Source organism: Gracilinanus agilis, chromosome 3 (genome assembly GCF_016433145.1).
Source record: "Gracilinanus agilis isolate LMUSP501 chromosome 3, AgileGrace, whole genome shotgun sequence".
In the NCBI taxonomy this organism is placed as follows: Eukaryota; Metazoa; Chordata; class Mammalia; order Didelphimorphia; family Didelphidae; genus Gracilinanus; species Gracilinanus agilis.
Window position 1 is genome coordinate 498,552,357 of NC_058132.1, and position 23,013 is coordinate 498,575,369.

The following is a 23,013-nucleotide window of genomic DNA, read 5'->3' on the forward strand; positions in this document are numbered from 1 at the left end:
TTTCAAAAATGCTGGAGTAAGAGGCAGCTAGGTGGTATAGTGGATAGACTCTAGCCCTATAATTAGGAGGGCCAGGGTTTAAAGCTGGCCTCAAATACTTCCTAGCTGTATAACCCTGGAAAAGTTATCTATTTGCTTAGTCCTTGTTGTTCTTCCATTTTAGAACTGATATTAAGAAAATTTTAAGAGTTTAGAAAAAATGCTGGAATAAATTCCTTTTTAACTGGTTAATTATTTACTTCTGGTGTGTTTTTCATGATAATATATGTATCGCCCAGATCAAATTGCTTGCCATCTCTGAAGGAGAGGGGAAGGAAATGGTTTGTATCTTATAATTTTGGGAAACATATATTAAAAATTATTATTACATGTAACTGGGAAAGTAAATTATCTTTGAATCAAAAAAATTCTGAACACAAGAAATAATGGACAGATGTACTTTCAAATATTTTTCATCAGTGCCTTTTAAATAAAAATAAATTAAAATTTTATTTGGAGAAAATACCTGGAAGAAACCACTAAATTTGGAAAAGGGATAGCTTTTCAAGGTGAAAGGAGTTGGAGGGGGACTCTTATGTTACCTCAACTCAATATCTTTGATATTCTTCTTGATTCAGAAATTTGAAGATGATGTTACTTATTGGATAAACAGAGGCCGAGATGGCCATGACTATTATGGAGGTTACTACCAGCGCCATTATGATGAAGATGCAGCCATTGGGCCGCGCCATGCAGACACCTTCAGGCATGGAGCCAGTGTCAACTACGATGACTACTGAGTGTCTTTTCTGATGCTCTAGATGAGGTGCCAAGGGCTTTGTCTTACCTCACAGGGTTGTGGTGAGATTCAAAGACAATAATGTGTATGTAAAGCACTTTGCAAACTTTAAAGCACCATATAAATATAAGCTATTAATCTTCTTATTTTACTAGTACATTTTGAAAAGATATTCGTTTATTATCACTGTAGTCACAATTAAGCAAAAAATATTGTCTATGCCCTCCTTTAAGTTCTCCACTGAAGGTCCATTCCACATACTGGAGACCTTCCTCATTTTTTCCTGTTATTGGGATGAAGAAATGAAATTGTTCAATAAGTGGGAACATTTTTTTTTAAAAAAAAAACAGCCACCAAGCTGGAACAGAGAGCTCTAAAAGTGTTCAGGCACTAACTTGACCTGAGAAATACTAGGGGCAACAAACCATGAATTGGGCTAGAATGTGCAGCCACCAGGTTTAACAGCAGAGTCTGATTCATTTGGAAGGAAACAAAGAGACACATGTGATCTGGTGATCAAAACCAGCATCTTTTTTTATTTGTTTTATTCTGTGTCAAATGCCAACCGTTACTGGAGATGATGGCTAGAGAAGACAAAATTCTGTGATGGAGTTAATACTAGTAGTTTCCTTAAAAGTTTGATTCCTAAGAATGAACATTAGATTTTTTTCTGAAGTTTCAAAAACAGAAGAGTGGAAGTATCTTCCATTCCTGCAGCTCATCCCTTTGATTAGCTGGTTTCTCCTGAAATCATCAGGTTGATTCTGTCTTTTTTATTGATCCCATTTACAATAAATTGATTTTGCTCTGTTTAAAAAAAAAGATTAGGGCATTGTTTTAAAAGGGGCAGTTAGATGGCTCAGTGGATTGAGAGCCAGCTTGGAGACAGCAGGTTTTCAGTTCAAATCAGGCTTCAAACAATTCCTAGCTGTATGACTCTGGGCAAGTCACTTAACCCCCTCTGCCTAGCCTTTACTCTTCTTCTGCCTTGGAACCAATATAAGGTAAAAAAAAAAGTCTGCTCAAAGACTTTTGGGACACCCTGGATATTAACTTTAAGGGAATAATAAGAGTAGTGTTCTATTTGCTTCTGTGTGCCTATTTCTTGTGTACATTTTTATAAGATGTTATTGTTGCTTTAAAAAAACTGTAATTGTAGCAAGTATATTTTTGATTATATTCTTCATTTTACAGTTCTTCATGTGGACTTTGTCATGTTTGTACTCTCATCTTTGTCATTTCCAAATGACACAATAATCCATTCTGATATAATTTTGAACTCCCACTAGAATGTTTGTTTTATTTAACTCATGTAATCTTTCTCTTTATGACACTAATGCAATTGCTAAAGAACAATAGAAATACCACCTGATGCTTGATGTATCATCTTATACAAGATCTTATCGTATATATTCTTATACAAAAAATAAACTTTTATTTCAAAATGGTTTTTGCTGCTTTTACTTGGTTAAAAATGAAGCTTATTTCAAGTTCAATTACTATGTCATTAATTAATTTAATATTTCATAAGTTTGAGATATGACTGGGAGAAACTACGGCAATAGGCCAGGACTCTTTTGTTATCATTCTGGTGTCCCATTTGGATTTCTCATATATGCTCTACCAAGTCTTTAGCATAATAGATTATGCCTAGGGTATTGTATGGGAAGATTCTTCACTTTAAAAGTTGACATTGGGGGCAGCTGGGTAGCTCAGTGGATTGAGAACCAGGCCTAGAGACAGGAGGTCCTAGGTTCAAATCTGGCCTCAGACACTTCCCAGCTGTGTGACCCTGGGCAAGTCACTTAACCCCCATGGCCTACCCTTACCACTCTTCTACCTTGAAGCCAATACACAGTATTGACTTCAAGACGGAAGGTAAAGGTTTAGAAAAAAAAAAGTTGACATTAAAATCTAGATTGTGCTGTGGTTTTTTTTTTTCATTCTAGATAAAATAAGAATGAATGCTCTGCTATATATTGTAGTGCAAATAGGGTGCATGTCAGCCCTGCGAAGCCATGCTGCAGAGTTTCTGGCAGTTGAGGAAGGGTTTAGAATCTTGTAGAGTGTCAGTTGACCCTGGAGACTCCTGGAGAGTAGAAGGGTCAATCTGAGCTCTATTTTTGGATTGAAAACCTGACCTATATTCTGCAGCTTTTCTCTTAAAATTTGTTAGTTTAACTATTTCCTTTGAGTCTCTCTACCTTCCCTTGTTCCCATCATCATTTTCCCTTCCTAAATCTCTTGGGGTTGTTGAAAGGAGGGTAGATCTGAGTGTTAGTTTTCAAACTTGATAGTTTAGTTTCCCATAGTCAAGTAGGGCTTACCCTTGTTACAAATTATCTCTTTAATTATTGTATCCAACTTTCCTAACCCTATAGGCTACAAACCTCGGGGATGATTTAGGCAAGTTCCTATCTCAGTCTCACACTCCTGTCTTCCTCCCCCACCTGAAGCTTTCTCTAGGCGGCTGTTAGAGTTACCTTGTATCCTCTGTCCCTTCCAATCAACCCTAAAATTCAATAAACCCTGTTTTGTCACTTAATCAAAGCCTTTAACTACTTCATTAGTTGATTGATAAGAGAGGGAGAAGGGAGAAAGGAAATAACATTCTCTCTGGGTCCTGAGGGATTGAAGGTGTCCATTTTGAAGGAAGTGAAATCTCAATACTTCTTCTGAATCTTCCTTTGTGAACCTGAGAAACTGACTAGAAAGCCCTCTAGTCAGTTTCAAGCCATTCTTGGCTGGCCCTAATCTTTGTCTGTGAAAGTGCCCTTCCTATCTGAAAGGCTCAGTCTGATCCCTTTAGTGTCTCTGTCTCAAACCTTATACCTCTGTGTTTATATTCCCTACATTCAGTCATTCCTTTACCTCTCCTACCATCTCAATCTAGTACCTTCACTATTGTACCTTCCTTATCCACTTTACTGCCTTAGGGATCCACAAAACCCTATCCACTGTGCCTTATCCCTTATTCACTCTACCTTTAGTCCCTTGCCTGCCTTATCCACTATTACAACCCTACCTCTGCCTTAATTTCCTTATTACCTCCAGCCCTTGGTCTCATATCATACCCTAATTGCCATATTCCCTTATTACAATATTGTGGATACAAATGAAAAAAGCTAGATATAGAATGAACATCTTAATGGAGAATTATTAGATTAGAAATGGAGATATTTGAAGTCTCTCTAGTAATCAAGTGTCTTTTCTATCTTCCAATCTTTCATCCAAAGGTTCTCTGATCTGTCACCTAGAAAATTAGGGAAAAGGCAAGAAGATGAACATTCTCAATAATTTCAATAAATAGTCAAAGCAAGGTGGGAATGTTGTTTTTTTCCCCATGTATGGCTCCTAAACCAAGAGAATAGAAACACTGATCAAGGACTACATGAGAATAAAAAGCAACCTTATTTAGTTTGGGTTTGTTTTTTTTAAGGAGACATTTAAGAAGTTCAACTCAATCTTGAAATTAAGGATAGGAAACTAACAACTATATTTAATACATATGAATATATATTTGTATATTACATATCTGTATATACACAGATATTATATTATATATACACATATGTATACATACAGATATTATATATAGATATCTGTATACAGATGGCATATTATATATGCAGATATCAATATGCATATAGTTATTATATATACAGATATCTGTATACAGACAGTATATTATACATCTATATACAGACAGATAGTATATTATATAATGCAGATATCTGTACACAGATATATAAGTATATATATCTATATGGCACTGCTTCAAGGATATGTGATTTTTGTCAGCATAGGTGCATGGATAATCATTCTAGGATTAGAATCTCATAGATTTAGAACTATAAGGAACCTTGGAGGCACTAAGTTTCCAGTGCCTTCATTTTACCAATGACAAAGATGAAGTGAAGAGTAGTTAGTGACTCACCCTAAGTCTCCCAGCTAGTAAGTATCTGAGAAATAAACCCAGGTCTTCTTGACTCCAGTTCCAGTTCCCTCTTCATTACGCCTTGCTGTAAAGGTTGAGTGTCTATAAATTTTACCATCCTCACACCCTCTTGGGCTGGCTAATCCATTTTGAAGAGTGGAGTTATCCTTATTCTGCTATGTTTGATAGTATGTCTTCTCAAGAATTGCTGTGTAATCCTTCAGAGGCTTCTTCCCAATGAGAGGACACAGGTGTATTTGGGTCATTTCTCATCTTTCTGGCTCATCGTCTTCTACCCAGGCGGAACTAGGATATATCTGGCAAACCCCACAAAAATAGATGACAGGTCCTTTTAGAAGCACTCAGGATCACAAAGCTCAAAACATAAAACAACTTAATTTACAAATTAGATGGCAGCTAGGTGACTCAGTGGATAGAGAGCCAGGTGGTCCTAGGTTCAAATTTGGCCTCAGATACTTCCTAGCTGTGTGACCTTAGGCAAGTGAGTTAATCTCCATTGCCAAGCCCTTACAACTTTTCTGCCTTGGAACCAACACTTAGTGTCAGTTCTAAGACAGAAGATAAAGGTTTAAAACATTTTCCCCCTAAGGTTCAGGTATGGGGGAAGGAATTCTGGTTCTAGGTCTGATGGAGAGTAAATGTTAGATAAGACTTATACCTCTTCAGACCATTGTCCCATCAATGCTGGTAGTAGAATTGGCCTTCTCCAAGAACCATGCCATGATTGATCATGCAGTGGGAGCCAATGGATTCTAAGAATGAATAGAGAGAAAGGAAAATAAGTTACTTTTGGAATAAACTCTTTGTACTCACTTCTCAATCTTGCCCATGAGGACTTAATCTCTCATGGTACCAGTGGGGTCCAAAATGAATGGACATTGTAATAGGGGAATTTGTAGAGATGTAATAAGGGGATTTACAGGATGTAATAGGGGGAATTGTAGGAGGCAATATGAGGCTGAAGCTAGGGGTAGTAACTGGTAGGATCAGGGAATAAGACAAGGCAAGGGACCCAAGGCTGGAGGTAATCAAGGGAATAGACTAGGTAGTAGGGAAGTTAAGGCAATATAGTGGATGAGGAAGGTTCAATGATGAAGGATGGTAGTTGAGGTGGTAGGAGAAAAAAGGGAATGCCTGAGTTTAGGAAGTATAACTCTGAGGTAACAAGGGTTGCAAGGGAGAGGATGGATTAATCTAGGCAGGCAAATAGCAGCAGAGAAATACAGACTGGGACTTAGGTTAAAGACAAAACACTGAAGGAAAATAGTATGATCCCTTCAAGTAATAAGGACACTTTACAGAGCCAAGTTAGAGTCAGCCAAGACATCAGGAAACTGACTTCAGGCTTTAGTCGGTTTCACAGGAAGGGACTAGAATTGAAGTTACACTTCCTTCAAAATGGATACCCTCAGCTTCCCTCAAACTGCAGAGAGTATGTTGTTCCTCTTTATCTTTCTCCCTCTCTTACTAATTAACTAATGAAATAGCCAAAAGGTCTTGTTTAAACATAAAAGGGTTTATTGTCTTCTAGGATAGATTGGCAGGGTAGAGGATCAAGGAAGCCCTAACAGTCGCTTAGAGAAACCTCAGGTGGGGGAAGGGAAGCAGGAATGTGAGACTGAGAAAGGACCTGCCTTTACTCAGCTCTCAAGGTGATTTTGAAATCAAAAGGGTTTAGGAAGTTGGATACAAAGACTCAATAGATAATTTGTTGCAAGGGTAAGACAAAATTATCACAGATTTGAACTAACTCTCAGATCTACTCTCCTATTCACTCTTCTCAGACATTCAGGTAGGGGAAATGAAGGTAGTAATAAGATAGGGTAGGGAGATTCAAAGGATTTAGCTAAATTAACAAATCTCAAAAGAAACTACAAATCTAGGCCAGGTTTCAATCTCCAGAAGGAGCTCAGCTGGACCCTGGTTCCCTGCACGAGTTCCCAGGACCAACTGAAACTTTTCCCAAGATTCTAAAACCTCTTAACTCACATAAGAACTCTGCAAAAGCCTGCAAAACTGTTATGCCACCCTCTCTGTATCACAACATCTATCTTCTGTTTCAGTTATTGTCTAGGAAGCATAGAGTTGTAGGAATACTTTCTCTGAAAGAAGCCTTATCGCAAGTTTGTGGAGCAAAGAGCCTGTGAATCTGGCCTAGCTGATACTTGGAATGCCCACTATTTTGCATGTTTAATTCCAAATATTAGGACCAAATGGATGCAGGATTTTCTCTAGGGATTGGCTTGGGATGGCAGGAGAAAGAGCATTAAAATCCCTATTTCTTGTCCTGATAGTTAAACTGGTCCATCAGTGGTTCCAATAGCATTATTGCTAGTTTTACTTCTCTGGACCTCAGTTTTTTAATCTGCAAAACATTTTGAGCTCATTGATGTCTAGAATATCTTCTGAATCTAAGTCTATGATACTCTGACTGGTACGATTCACACAAATCTTACTTCTTTCCCTCATAGATAAGATCATAGATTTAATGTTGAGAGGAACATTTTGCTTGCTGTTGAATCATTTCAGTCATGTCCAATTCTTCATAGCCCCATTTGGGGTTTTCCTAGTAAAAATACTGGGGTGATTTGCCATTTTCTTCTCCAACTCATTTTACAGTTGAGGAAATGGAGGCTGTAAACAGGGTTAAGTGAATTACCCAGGGTTAGCCAGCTAGTTCGTGTCTGAGGCCAGATCTGAACTTAGGAATATTTGTCTTCCTGATTCCAAGCCCAGTGCACTATCCATTGTGCTACCTAGCTGCAAGAAACATTAGAGGCCATTTAGTCTAACCCTTTTGTTTCACAGCCAAGAAAACTGAAGTAAGTGGAGCTTAAATGATTTGCCCAGAGTTGGCCAGATATTAATTGAAGACTTCAAAGCTAAGTCTCCCTGATTCTACCACTATTCCCTATCCCTTTCTCCATACTACTTTATTATCCTCATCCCATCCAATTGAACAATGGTCCTATCTGTTCTTCTAAAATAGGCAGCTAAAATGGCACAGTGGATAGATGACTGGAGCTGGAAAACTTGAGTTCAGATCCCATATCTGACACTTACTAGCTGTGTGTCCCTGGGCAAACCTCTTAACTTGTGTTTGCTTCCAGTTCCCTCATCTGTAAAATGGGGTCATATGATAATAGCACTTACCTCCTAGAGTTGTTGTAAAGCTAAAATGAGATAGGATTTGTAAAATGCTTTGCAAACCTTAAAGCATTAGCGAGATCCTAGTTACTTTCTTTTTCTTCTTCTTGTCCTGTACTCAACATACCTTTAAAAGCTACAACCAAAAAAACTCTTTTTGTTGTCTTTAGAATATGTTGCCAACTTTAGTTTGTTCTGAGGCTTAGTCTAAGGAGACTATTTCAGGACCGTGCGAATTTATTTTTATTATTATTCTTGCAAGTATTCTTTTTTTTAACTGTTACTTTCTGTCTTAGAATCAATACTAAGTATTGGTTCCAAGGCAGAAGAGCAGTAAGTGCTAGGTAATGGGGGTCAAGTGACTTGTCCAAGGTCACACAGGAAATATTCGAGGTCAGATTTGAATCTTGCAAGTGTTTTTAGACCAATTTCCTCTTTAGAATTTTAGACCACAGGATACCAACTATTCTTTTGATGAATTCTGACTTCTCTCCCTCAAAGGGAAGAATGTACATCATTATATGCAAACTTTTCCTTTCCTTATCCTGTCCCCATCAGAGATACCAAAGAGGATTACACGGAAAGGCAAAATACAACAGTTGTCTCTGAAGTCAAAAGATCTAGGCTTAAATCTTGCCTCCAATGTATATACTATGTGTGTGACTTTGTAGAGTCCTTTCTATTTCTAAATCTGTAATCCTTTGACCCTATAAGTAATAGGGAGCCCCTGGAGGTTTTTTCAGAAAATCATTTCAGTGGCCATGTGGAAGATGAACAGAGGAATGACCTGAGACAACGTAACTCAATTGGAATATATTGCAACAAGTCAGATGAGAAAGGATAAGGGCCTGAAGATGAGGGTGGCTATGTGAGAGGAGAGAAGAGCCTGGGATATATCTGAGAGGTGTCGTAGACATAAAAATGAAAACATTTGGTAATGAATATGTGGAGTTACTATCAAGGATGATACCAATTGGCTAACATGAGAGACTGGAAAATCATGCCCTTAATAGTACTAGCAGAGTTCAGAAGTAGGGTCGGTTTGCAAGGAAAGATAATGAGTTGTCCAATATGGAAATTTCTTTTGATTGACATACATGTCTGTGATGTAGTGGGATTTTTGGTTCTTGTGTTTAAGTCTCTGTGTGTATATACACACATATACATATATTTAAAAGAAAGATAATGAGTGCATTGGGAGATACGTTGAGTGTTAGAAGCCTGGGAGACATTCCGTATGAAATAGCGAATAAGCAGTTGGTGATGTGGAATTAGAACAAGGAGAGAGACTAGAGTTGGGTATCTAGATCTGGTAGTCTTCTGCTTAGATGACGATTGAATTAACGGGAACAGATGCCACCAAGTAGATGAGAATAGAAAATTGTTTTATCTATACTTCAGGACCCAAGTTGTCTTTTAGAGATCACTGTTCCCCTTTCTACATATTTGTAAAAACATCCCCTTTCATGTGAGGAGAAGGCACCATTGGAGTTATATCAGACACAATCAGATCACTATCACCCCATCAATGGATAAAATCAAGCTGAGCACTAGACAAGTCATGACCTCAACCTGCATTATGTCATCAATTTAACCTCAAAGCCTTATTTTTTCTATATGAGATTTTTTTATTTTAATAACAAATTTCCACATAACTTTTCCAAAGTCATATGATCCATATTGTCTCCCCCCCTTCTTCCCTTGGCCCTCCTGGAGTTGACAAGCAATTCAGTATGGGTTATACATGCATTATCACATAAAACATATTTCCATATTATTCATTTTTGTAAGTGAATAATCTTATAAACCAAAACTCCAAAATATACACCCAAATAAACAAGTTATGAATCATATTTTCCTCTGCATTTCTTCTCTGTGGGTGTCATACCCTCATTTTTAAAAGAGTTATGAAGAGGCAATGTGGTATAGTAGAAAGCAATAGACTTAGGAGTAGCGTCCTGGGTTTGAGTTATAGCTTTTCAATTCACTAGCTATGCAACTGTGGGCAAATCTGTTACCTGTAGGAGCCTTCATTTTCTCATCAGTGGAATGGGGATTATGATAACACCTATACTACCCAATTCACAAGGTTGTTGTGAAGGAAATGTTTCGTGTATTTTATTTTTATTTTAATTTTCACTTCCCTCCCTCTTGCTCCTCCCTCACAGGTCAAGAAGGCAAAAGATACAATCAATATCTATTACATATAGAAAGCCATGCAAAACATATTTCCACATTAGTCTTGCTGCAAAAGCAAAGGGAAAAAGGCAAGTAAACTAAAGCAAATGAAAATATGCTTCCATCTGCACTTAGAGTTCATCAGTTCTCTTTCTGGAGGTGATGGATTGTTGTATTGATCAGAGTAAGGAAAGTCTTTCACAGCTCATCATCATTACGATGTTGCCAGTACTACGTACATTATCTCCTGGTTCTGTATATTTCACTTTTCATCAGCTGGTATAGGTATTCTCCCATTCTTTTCTGAAATCAGCCACTTCACCAGAAGGAAGCTCTTTGTAAACCTTTGTTAAGACCATTTCATTTAGTTTATCATAGCTTCCTGTAAGAGAGTTACTATGGTTTTTAGAATAACCTGATTTTGTTTATGTGATTTTTCTATAGAGAGAAGAAAGCAGAGAATGAATTCTTATTGAACTGATGAGAAATTACAAATAGTAATTCTGAATTCTCACATCTGCAAACCCCCAAATAAAGCCACTTTTGCAAGTAAGAGCACAGGCCAGTCAGCTGGGTGCTGTGATCCGGGAAATATCTTAGCCATTTCTTGGCTGCTGAAGCTCCAGTTTTGTTAATGGCAACTGATTGAATAAAAAATGAAACTAATTACATTCTACATGAATAGAGTCCATCCTTCTCAGGTCTATTGCTTGCCTTATTCAGTGGAAAAAAATTGGTGTGAAGCTGTAAGTAGGGAGGCAGAAATCTTAAGTGACATCTGACTGGGAAATCTTTTTGAACAGATTGCTAGGATCCAAAGCTTAGCTGCAGTCTATGGTCATTTAAGATATAGTTGGGTTTCCTTGAAGAGGGTGATGTGTGTGCCAGGGAAGCAGGAGGAGGGTGAAAAGAGCTCCTCATCTATGTAGGTAGGAAACTGGTTAGCATTTTATTCACAGAACTCTCGTGACCCTTGGCTTGTGACTTTTATATCCATTTGGGGGTTGGGGAATTGTAGTGAAAATGTAGCGAAATATTGTTTCAAAAGTCCTTCATCTTTGTTCCCCCTTCTAACTAGACACTTCCCCCATGGCCAGAGGCCATACCTTAAGTCTTTCAGCTGAACTCCTATCCTAATTGATGGTTCCCCTAGTGGTGTACTATATCTAGGCTGGCTCCAGGCTTGCTTAATTTAATTTACTGATAATCTTCAAGACAGTTACTTTGCTGCCACAATTAAACCTCCAGCCTCCTCTCTCTCTCTTTATCATTTCCTGGAACTGTAATCAAATCAAAGCTACTATTGCTATTGGAAAGAGTCAGTCAATTAAATATTTGGTGACTCCCTTTAACATCCTGGAAACTTTCAGAACCAAGAGTCACCACCACTTTCTCCTAAGTATTGTTTCTCCCATTTGAATGCAAGCTCCCAGAGGTCAGGTACTATCTTTGCTTTTATATTTGCATCTCCAGAATTTAGATATTTATTATGAACAGTAACAATGGTGTGTTAAAGGACCACAGTGAAAACTAGGTAATCAGAGGGGGCAGCTGGGTAGCTCAGTGGATTGAGAGCCAGGCCTAGAGACAGGAAGTCCTAGGTTCAAATCTAGCCTTAGACACTTCCCAGCTGTGTGACCCTGGGCAAGTCACTTGACCCCCACTTTCTACCCTTACCACTCTTCTGCCTTGGAGCCAATAGACAGTATTGACTCCAAGATGGAAGGTAAGGGTTTAAAGGAAAAAAAAAACTAGGTAATCAGCAAGAGAATTTTCCTTTTTTTCCCAACTCTTCTCTTCTGTGTACTGGATCCTTTCATTAATACCTCTCAATTGCCTCTACCCCATGATAGAGCTTCATTGCACCAGGAAGGAAGGAAAAAAATGAAAAAGAGATAGGGTCATCAAGAGGAGATAGAGGGACAAATAGGCAGTAATAATAGTGATGGTTGGCATTTAAAGTTTGCAAATTGTTTCACAGCGGGTTTTTTTTGAGCCTTTCACCAATCTTGAGTTGTAGATCCTAGAAGTGCTATTGGCCCCATTTTACAGATGAGGTAAGTGAGTTTCATTGAAGTTGTGAATTGCTCAGCATCCACTGGAAAAGAACTTTTCATGTTTAGTGAAAAATTGGAATAGGAAATAATAGTTATGATAGTTTTTTACCCCAAAATTACTCCCTTACCGCCCATCTTAGAATTAATACTATGTAATGGTCCTAAGGCAAAAGAGCAGTAAGGGCTCGGTAATGGGGGTTAAGTGACTTACCCAGGGTCACACGGCTAGGATGCTTATGAGGTCAGCTTTGAATTCAAGACTTCTGTCTATAGACCTGGTTCTCAATCCACTGAGCCATGTAGTTGTCTCCTATAATAAAACATTTGAAAGACTTGTGTACAAGAAAGATTAGGCTTATTTTGTGATTCCAAAGGGCAGAACTAGGTGGAAATCACAGAGAGGCAAATTTGGGCTCAAGATAAGAGGAAGCCTTTTAGTAATTAGAGCATTCTCTTCTCCCTTATCCCCAAGAAAATGGTTTATTTCTGAAATACTAAGTGTCCCTCCATTAAAAGTATTCATGCAGAAGCTACATGACCATCTGCTAAGACTGGAACGTGGTTGAAAGAATCATTTCATTGACTACAAAGATGAACCCTGAAATTGCTAAGGTCCCTTATAATTCTTGGATTCTAGAACTACCCAACTGTTTCCCTCTAAAACCCAAATGGTGATGAGGTGCTTTAGTGATGACATACTTTAGTACTTATCATTTATGATTACTTTCTGAACCTCATTTTCTTCAGCTACAAAATGGAAATAATGAGACCTGTAGTATCTACCAGACAGATTAAAGGAGATCAACCAGTCAATCAATAAATATTTATTAAGCACCAACAATGTGCTAAGTGTTGAAAGTATAGAGAGCACTTTGTAAACCTTAAAGCATTGTATGTGGATTATTATTAAAGAAATCAAAGGAGTAGCTAGATAGCTCAGTGGATAAAAAGCCACCCCTAGAGATGAGAGGTCTTGGGTTCAAATCAGACCTCAGATACTTCCTAGCTGTGTAACCTCTGGCAAGCCACTTAACCATGTTTGCCTAACTCTTGCCCATCTGTCCTAGAGTTATTATTAGGACAGAACATAAGGGTTAAAAAAGAAAAGAAATCACCATAGAGCAATAGAGAGTGGCAAGGTGGGGTTTATATGTTAATTACACTGCATTTTAAATTATTTTCCCAGCTTTTCTATAGCTATAGTGCAAAATTTTCTCCAATACAGTAAAACATGATAGTATACAGTTGGTTGGATGAATAATTGGTCCTAGGACCAGGAAGACCCCAGTTCAAGATCCACCTCTGACAAACACTGGCGCTTTGACACCAGGTAAGTCATGAAACCTCTTTGTGTCCCAAGCAATTCTCTTAGCTTATATAGAGGAAAGCAGAAGCCAGTCTACACTGATAAAGGGATCTCATATGACAAATAAATCACTCCAAATTCCTTACGCCAGTTAAATCATAGGTTTAGCCCCATAAAAGTTGAGAAATTTGGGTTAGAATGGGGCAAGATCATTCATCTCTTACCTTCAATATTTCTTTAGATACAAAATCCAAAAAATAAACCAAAAGGTGCCTGTTTTTATATATCATAAAATGATCTTTTTCTTAGCTTCCCTCAGAACTTTATACATCTCATACTTTTCTATTCTGCAGTGGTTTACGATTATCCTGTAACTATGGCAAGTTTATTCATGGAGATGACATATACTCCCTAACTGAGATATCCTCATGGGCAGGGACAATATCTTAATTATTTTTTCATTTCCTGAAGTGACCAGAACAGTACTTTGCACCTTGGTCCTAAGTTGGTGGTTTTTGGATGAAGGAATATGTAAGAATAAGGAGCAAATCAACTATTTCATTACTCAAAGGCACTCCTTGATGTAGAAATTCCCTCTAGCAATAAAAATCAGCTTATTCTCTGTGCAGCTCAGTCTCTGGATATACTATCCCAATTTCCTTTTGTAATGGCCAACTGGGTCACTAAAAGGGGGGTTAGTACTTTTGCCCCTCAGGAGTCTAGAAATCACCCAGAGGAGTTGGAAGCAGTTTTCAAATCCTATTAATCATGAGCTTTCACAAGTATGTTTTCCTCAATGATTATCCATGGATATCAGCTAGCCAGGCAATTAATTTCTTTTTTTTTGAGTTGCTGTTTATTTTTATTTTTAAATATATCGCATAATATATAACGTAACAATAATATAACATATGTGATTTGTTATAAATATGTAATAAATTCTAATACGTTTACCTATCCAAGAGAAACAAATTTTCACATGTCCAAAAATCCACCTCTCATTCTTTTTTTCTTTCTCCTTTCTAACTCTCCCTCCTGCCTAAGAAGGCAGAAGAAGAATATGAATTAGGTTACACATATATTATTATTTTTTAATACTTTAAAATTTTTTCCCATGGTTATATGATTCATGTTGTCATCCTGCCATCTTCCTTCCCCCCTCCCAAAGCTGACAGCAACTCCACTGGATTATACATGTATTACCACTCAGGACCTATTTCCATATTATTCTTTTTGTAAGACAGTAATCTTATAAAACAAAAACTCCAAATCACATATCCAATAAATGTGATAAATCACATTTCCCTCCGTATTTCTACTCCAACAGTTCTTTCTCTAGCTGTGGATAGCATTCCTTTTCATTCAGGTCCCTCAGAATTGTCCTGGATCATTACATTGCTATTAGTAGCAAAGTCTATCACACTTGATTGTCCCATAATAATTCAGTTACTGCATACAATGTTCTCCTGGTTCTGCTTATTTTACTCTGCCTCAGTTCATTTGTAGTGAAGGTTTTGCTTAGGGAACTAATACCGAGATTCTCCATTCCACTACAAATACTGATGTATTGAGTCTGGCTGGAAAAGCCTCAGGCCACTTGGTTAATCTAATACCTATAGCCTGGACACCTTGGCATGGTAATGTAATCAATTTGTATGCATTCAAATGGTGTAAAGGCTAATGGTTTGCCTCCCAAACTGTGGACTTTGGTAACAGTCTGGTTGAACTGCATACAAATTCTGCACCTCTGAGCAACTCTCATTGCAACTTCATATATGCCCCTTGCATTCCAGTGGATAACATGGCTAATAAATGGAGCTGGTGGTACAAGTGAGTCACCTGGGCCTGAGAGCCTGTAACTACAGTGACAGGTGATTTGAGATTGTCTGTGGTGTGTGGCCTGATCTGTGATGCCCAGTCCATCTCCCTGCTACCTATAGGCTCCTTTAAGATGGAGAGTGAGGGGCCCCTCCCTGCTGAAGTGAAAGCAGAACTTAACAGGCAGTGAAGCTCACATACTTCCTGGATACAATGGATGCTTTCCCAGTACTTCCTTTAAAGTCAACTGGTTGAAATTCTCCCCTCTCCTCAGTTCCTTAGCCCAAGATGACATTATAATAATTACAGAAACCCTCAGATTCAGGCTAAGGGTTTTATTTTAACAAGAAGGGAAAACTGAGGAAAGAGGGTTGAGGGCTCTTGAGAGGCTGTTGCTAGGGGCAGCTGGCAAGTGTTGGCTATGGACCTAGAAGGTAAGGTCAGGCTGAGGGAACCAGCCCTCAGCCAGAAATATTTTAACACTGCCCTGATATTGTTTAGTCCACCAGCTAGACAGATATAGTTGATGAATTGGTTTAGGGGTGTCCCTGTTGCTAGGCTGCCCTAATCTAAATCCTGCCCAAGATCCACAACCCAAACCTCCCTTCAACCTCCCTTCAACATCCCGGGGTCCCCAAGGGGAAGTCCAGGGTAGTTGGATGTCTAGGTGAGGTCAAGGAAATCAGAACCCCCAGGATGGTTCTGCAGGAGTTTCTATAGTCCCAGCTCAAACTGTCAGTTCCTGGTACTGGCACCTGCTGGGCCATTCTCCTAACTGGCAGGATTGCCTAGGGTAATTTTGCAAATGCAAGAGATCTTGCATAAATCCTGCATTACAATGGACATGACTAACAATTGGACAGAGTTTTCTTGATTTTGTGGGTAGTGGTACATGGCTATCAGTGAATCATTTTGCTTGGTTAATTCTGAATTCATAAATAATAGTTCCTATGTATAGTTCATAAAACAGCTCATGTGAGCCTTTCAATAAGCTTCTTGTGATGTAGGTAGGGATGGAATTTGAATCCTAGATTCTAGGATATAACAATACTGATTACTAGTCAACTTTTATGATTTAATAGACTCACATAAAAAAGAAAAAAGTCATTAATTTTTTTCTATTTTTCATTCACCTCCAAGACCTCCCCTAATTCAGCAGTAATAATGCTTTATGTTTTTTATAGCACTTGACAGCTTACAAATGGTTTTCACATACATTATCTCAGTAGTTGCTAGACTATCTCCTCATGCATTCTTTCTGAGTTTTAATTAGAAAATGTTTCACTAATTTGATTTCAGCAGGCAGTTGTTTCCCTCTATTTCCCCTTTTGACTTTACAGAATCCTTTAGGGTATTTTCATATTTTTCTTGATGGACCTACAAAGTGGTTTCCCTCTAGAACACTCCTTTGAAGCGATGGCCTCCATGGCTTCCAAGTGGGGAATAAGGGGGAAAAATATAAAAACAAAAGTAGCTTATATTTAAAACTAAGAAGGAGGGAAGGAGGGAGAGAAGGAAGGAGGGAGGGAATGAAGGAGGAAAAGAAGGAGGGAAGGAGGGAGGGAGTGAAGGAAGGAAAAATGAGGGAGGGAGGGAAGGAAGGAGGAAAGAAAGGAGGGAAGGAGGGAGGGATAGAGGGAGGAAAGGAAGGGAAGAAGGAGGGAGGGAGGGACAGGGAGGGAAAAAAGGGAGAAAAGAGGGAAGAAGAGAGAGAATGAGGAAGGGAGGGAAGGAGGTAAAGAGGGAGAGAAGGAGGGAAGGTGGGAGGGAAGGAAGAACTTTTATGTACTAAGTTCTGTGGCAAGTTATTGGGAGCAGAACGTAATAGAGTATGGAGGGTCCCCAAATTTTTTTCTATCATACATTCCATTTATAAAAATGTATGGGTCTGCAATTCCAATGTGTTCATTTACTTATTTATGAATTATATTCATGTGTTAATGTATTCATTATTATGGGCACTATAAAACTTACAGAAAAATAGAAATTTACAAACAATGAGATGAAGATGAAACATTTCATCAAAGAATTAATAGGGAGCCACTCACTGGAGTTTGCTGAGTAGGAGAATGATATATATGGTCAGAATTTTGTTTTCAGAAAATCATTTTATAGCTGTCCAGAAGATGAATTGGAGAGGAAAGAGAATTGAGGCAGGGAGAGCACTTAGGAGGCTCTTATAATGGGTTCAGTAATAGGTGATGGACACTGAACTGGGTTGGTGGTTGTATGAAAGGGGAGGAGGCCTAATGCAAAAGATGGAACAGAGACAATGAGATACAATATTGAATATATGGGATCTTTGGGAGAAGGGAGATTCAAGGAAATGCTAAGCTTGCAAGCCAGTGGATGGAGGTGCCCTCACCTGAAACAGGCAGTTTTGGAAGAGGAAAGATAATCATAGTACATCCAAACTTGCTCATCCTCTGTCAATCATTCTTTCTCACCAGAAAAAAAAGTATTTGGTGGTTGTTTGAGGACCACTGGGTCCACATTACTAGAAGCAATGTAAAGGGGCTGGCTATATCATTTCCAGGTTGCAGTAGGCAAAAGGCTGCTGTCCACACCAGTGCCTTCTCTGCTGTTTCTGGAACCTGAGTTACTCTGCTGTCTTCTATCACCAGGTTCCATAATGTTGCTCCCCTGAGTTGGGATCTATCAGTGCCCCCTTTTGCCAGGCTTGGCAATGACCTTCATCCTGGGGCGGTGCTTACAGCATTGATGAGGTCAAAATTAGACAGGTAGGATGGCTCAAATAACTCTAAAGGACTCTAACAAAGGTTTAGGCTCCTTCTCAGAGTGGACACTCTGACTATCTGATTCATAAAGTTCTTGCTGTCAGTTCTGACCAAGGAGTGCTAAATGCTCTAATTCTTAAATTCACAAGGATGCCAAAAGGTTAGGAATGTCTCTACCAGGGAAGGAGATGCAACAAAAGTGAGGCCAGAGATTCACAAGGGTCAGCATATGTGCTCCAACTACCACTTTCATGCAGCCCCTGTTTCTGCCAGGATAGGGGCAGGCACCTGAAAGGCTGCCTACTCCTCAGGGTCTCAGAGAGAAAGGGAGAATGTGGGAGAAAGATTGAACAAATTGTTGTTTGTGAATGCAATGTTATGGTATTCATCCACAAGAAATAATGAAGAAATGGCACCCAAGAAACCCAAGATTTGTATGATCTGCTGCAAAGTGAAGTGAACAAAGCAGAAGAATGATTTATTAAAAACCAACACTGAGTACAGCTATTGAGAACTCAAAGTTTAGACAGAAGGTCTTGGATTTAAATGAGACCCCCGGCACAGCTTGGCTGTGTGACTCTAGGCAAGTCACTTAACCCCTGTTGGTTAGCTCTTACCAATTTTTTGCCTTAGAACCAGTACTTAGAATTGATTCTAACATGGAAGGTAAGGGTTTTTGTTTTTGTTTTTAATGACATTGTAAAGACAAACAGTTCTGAAAACTTCAAAACGCTGACCTCTTAACTAATAATTATAGTTCCAGAGCTATTCTACCCATGTCCTGATGGTCCAACAGGAAGGTGATGATCTCAAGAGGCAGGATGAGACATACATTTTCAGACATGACCAGTGCAGGAATTTGTTTTGCTTGGATATATTTGTAACAGGTATTTTACTTAAAATTTGGAGTGGAGGGTAGGAGGAAAAGGGGACCTCTAAGAGCCATGCCACAAAAATGAGAAAAGAAAAGAGGATCATTTAGACTTTTTTTTAATACAGAGTAGGGAATAGGAGTTAACTCCAAAGGGAAATACAGATAAGCAAGAGAGCTTTGAAAGCTATGTGTTGAATTTATTAAATACTTATAGGAAAAACAAGCTTTATATAAACGAGATTCCCTGCTTCATGTACAAGTCATTTTTTTTCTATTTTGCTTTGTATATAGAGATGATGATTTCATCTGGTATTAAGTTCAGAATTTTTAAAATGATGTTTAAAACAAAAGAGAAGAAAAAAGAATTGCCTTTCCAAGGAATTCAGAATACCCTTTTGGGCTTTAAAAGACTGTCTGCCTTTTGATCCAGCCATACCACTGCTGGGGTTATATCCCAAAGAGATAATAAGGAAAAAGACTTGTACAAAAATATTTATAGCAGTGCTCTTTGTAGTGGCAAAAAATTGGAAAATGAGAGGATGCCCTTGGATTGGGGATGGCTGAACAAATTGTGGTATCTGTTGGTGATGGAATATTATTGTGCTCAAAGGAATAATGAACTGGAGGAATTCCATGTGAACTGGAAAGACCTCCAGGAATTGATGCAGAGTGAAAGGAGCAGAACCAGGAGAACGTTGTACTCAGAGACTGATACACTGTGGCACAATCAAATGTAATGGACTTCTCTACTAGTAGCAATGCAAAGTAAAAGAAAGGATAAAAGAGAGGGTGCAAGGGGGTGTTTTCTCTCTATTTTCCTTGGACTACGGTGGTGTGGGATGCTGGCTGGGAGCCAGATTGACACATGGTAAGATTAGAATGAGGTTAGAAAAGGCTTAAATATCTATCTGCTTTCTTTATTCAAGTAATATTAATTAACTATGAAAAATAAGAAGCAAGAGTTTTTAATTTAACTTTAACAATACTTTTTCCTTTGCTATCTTCACAGAGCAGTTATTAAAGATACAGAGCATGGGTCTCTAGCTTGCTGCTGATTGATTCCCTGTCTACTTCCCTCTAATATGAAAGATGCCTCACTGTATGTGACCAGCTCTACTGGAAGTAGGGAAGCTATAGTTGAAAACCCATTATGGACTATGGAGGTAGAAGGGTAGATTTAGGTTGGTTTTTCCACCCTCCCATTGGTTACATGCTCTGAGGGTCAAGTTGCAGAATGGCAGGTGGTCACAGCCTCCGGTATGAGGACCACTGATTTAGGAGAAGAAAAATCAGTGGAAAATTCTCAGCATTAAATTTTAAGAAAAACAGTGATGATCTGCAATGTATCCACATAGGAGTTTGGCCAAGATGGTGAGGGGGCTGGAATTCATGCTAATTTGGAATCAGAAAAATTGGGGGGGGGCACTAATGTTTATTTAGCTAGGTCACAAAAAGCTTCAGAGAGGATGAGATCACAGCACAAAACTGACTTCAGCATTTGAGGCTCTATTATGTGTAAGTGGAGGCAGGGGGCTTTGAGTCATTAAGACCTGAATTCAAACTTAAACTCATAAACATCCTAGCTGTGGGACCTTAGACAAGGTCTCCCCTCCATCAGACTATTTGTGAACCCCCCTGAATATAAGGGAAGGATCTCTGTATATGAGATCTGTGATAACTGACTTAGTTTACCTTATAAAGTCTGTTTAATTAGGATTGCTAGTTATTAGATTATGGCTGTTTAACTTTGTTCAACTTTTATAACATCACAGGAAGTATAGGATTATGAATCTGTCTTTTCTTTAACTTTTATGGGCTAAAAGAAATGTATGAGATTGCAATACGTAAAAGAATTATTTCTCTGTCACTCTGATGTATTTTTGTCTAAGAAGAGGCCTTCTTAGAAACCCAATGGTTGTTCAGATTTATTTTTTCATCTGAGAGCTAAACCTATGCTCGAGCATAATAATAAAACTTGGGTTTTTCTTGCCTCTATAATTTCTGGATTGTGGTAGATCAATTTGGGCAGCAATTACCTACCACATGAACTCAGGAAGAGATGTTTTTCCCGTAATATAGCCAATAGTAAAGTTGAGAATTTTATGAGTTTATGAGATCTTAGGCAATAGAGTCTTCAAGCAGAAGGTGGATAATTACTTGTTTGGGACATTATAGATGAGATTCATGCTCAGGAAGTATCTGAATTAAATGATCTCTGAGTTCTTTTCCAATCTGGTAAAGAAAGTATGGCACAACAGAAAAAGTCAGGCTTGGGAGTCTGGGGCTCTCAGTTCAAATCCTTATTCTAAACTGCACCTCAGTTTCCTCATTTGTAAAATGAGCTGGAGAAGAAAATGGCAAACCACTCCAGCATCCTCGCTAAAAATATCCCGAATGGGGTCACAAAGAGTCAGATATGACTGAACAAAAACATCCAACAGGGCAGCTAGGAACCACAGTGAATAGAGTATTGGACCCAGTCAGGAAGACCTGAATTAGAATCCTGCCTAGGACACTTACTGTGTGTGTGACCCTGGGCAAATCAACTTCTATCTGCCTTGTTTTCCTATAAAACAGGGATAATAACTCACCCCTCAGAGACGTTATGAGGATCAGATCAGGTACCATATGGAAAGCATTTTACAAAATGTTATATAAATGTTAGTTTTAATTTATTATTATTACTATCCATTATAAATATTAATATAGGAAAGAAAAACTCCATTTTCTGATAAATATACTGAGGCCTCCTATAGGAAGATGTGGCCCCTGTCTTTTAAATGTTTTTTTACTCGATTCAATCACCTTCTTTTTTTAAGCCCTTACCCTTTGAATCAATAGTGTGTATTGGTTCCAAGGCAAAAGAGAGGTAAAGGCTAGGCAATAAGGGTTAAGTGACTTGCCCAGGGTCATAGAGCTAGGAAGTATTTGAACTTTAACTTGAACCTAGGACATCTCAGCTCTAGTATTGGTTCTCAACCCACTAAAGCCACCTAAATAGCCCCTTTGCAGTTACTTTTTATCAAACCTCACTCTGTAAATTAGAGAGCCTGGGAAGCAAGGAAGAGTGATGCTTTTGGTGATACACTCATCAGTGTTGAGGATAAAGTGCTCAGCTCTGACCCTGGAAGTAGCGGATGGTGTGGTTGTATGTGGGCAAACATTATCAGGGACCCAAAGTCCATCATATTTAGATAAGAACCATCTGAGTTTTTTCACCTTTTTCTTTCTGTTTCCATTTCTTTTCTCTTCCTGCTGAACAGCAAATTTTCTGGAAAGTGACACTTAGCAGAACAAGATCCTGAAGGAGGCCAAAGGCTGATGCAAAGAGTGCTGAACCAGTACTTTTACCAACTTGAAGACAGGCTAATTTTTCCTCTCACTACCTGATAGGTGATAGACAGAATGGAAAAATGGCTGATTCAGGTGACAAAGGATGAGAGAACAAAGCTCTATAATCAATAATTTTTTATTTCTGATGAGCAAGTAAAAAGTCACTTTTTTTAACTTGACCTGAAATTTCATTAGCAACTACAATGAAGATCAGCACGTTGATTTGCATTTTGTAGTCTTAGCTTATAATTTTAAATAGAATTAATTATGTGATATAATTATATGAGCAACTGTGAATGACTTAACTACTGTCAACAAGGCAAGGATCCAGGACAACTCTAAGGAACCAATAAGGATATCCACCACCACCAAAAGAACAGATGGAGTCCAAATACAGATTGAAACGTACCATTCTTCACTTTATTTCATCCATGAATTTTTCTCTAGTGTAAGCAATATGTCTCTTGTTTTACAACATGTTGAACAAGGAAATCTGTATTATATTATATATATATATATATATATATACNTTTAATTTTATTATAATTTATAATTTAATTAAATGTATTTTACTATAATTTATTACAAATTTATAATGAAATTATATTGTGGCTTTATTTTTAGTGGTAATTTATTCATTATTTTTAATTAATTAAATTTATTATTATAATTTATTATGTATTTATATAAAACCAATTTTGATATAATTTTATTTTTATTGTAATTTATTTTCAATAAATTTATTTTTGTTGTAATTTATTACATATTTATAACAAAATAATTATATTGTAGGTTTATTTTTATTGTAATTTATTTATTAATCTTA

The 23,013-nt window shown here is 38.0% G+C and overlaps 1 protein-coding gene across 1 annotated transcript in view; it reads left to right on the forward strand.

Annotated features, from left to right (window-relative positions):
• ECRG4 (ECRG4 augurin precursor) overlaps window positions 1-779 on the forward strand; it is a 59,736-nt gene extending 58,957 nt beyond the window's left edge. The window contains exon 5 of the mRNA XM_044667061.1: window positions 618-779. Coding sequence (XP_044522996.1) covers window positions 618-779 — 162 coding nt within the window. The remainder of the gene's footprint in view (window positions 1-617) is intronic.
• Window positions 780-23,013: the final 22,234 nt, after the last annotated feature.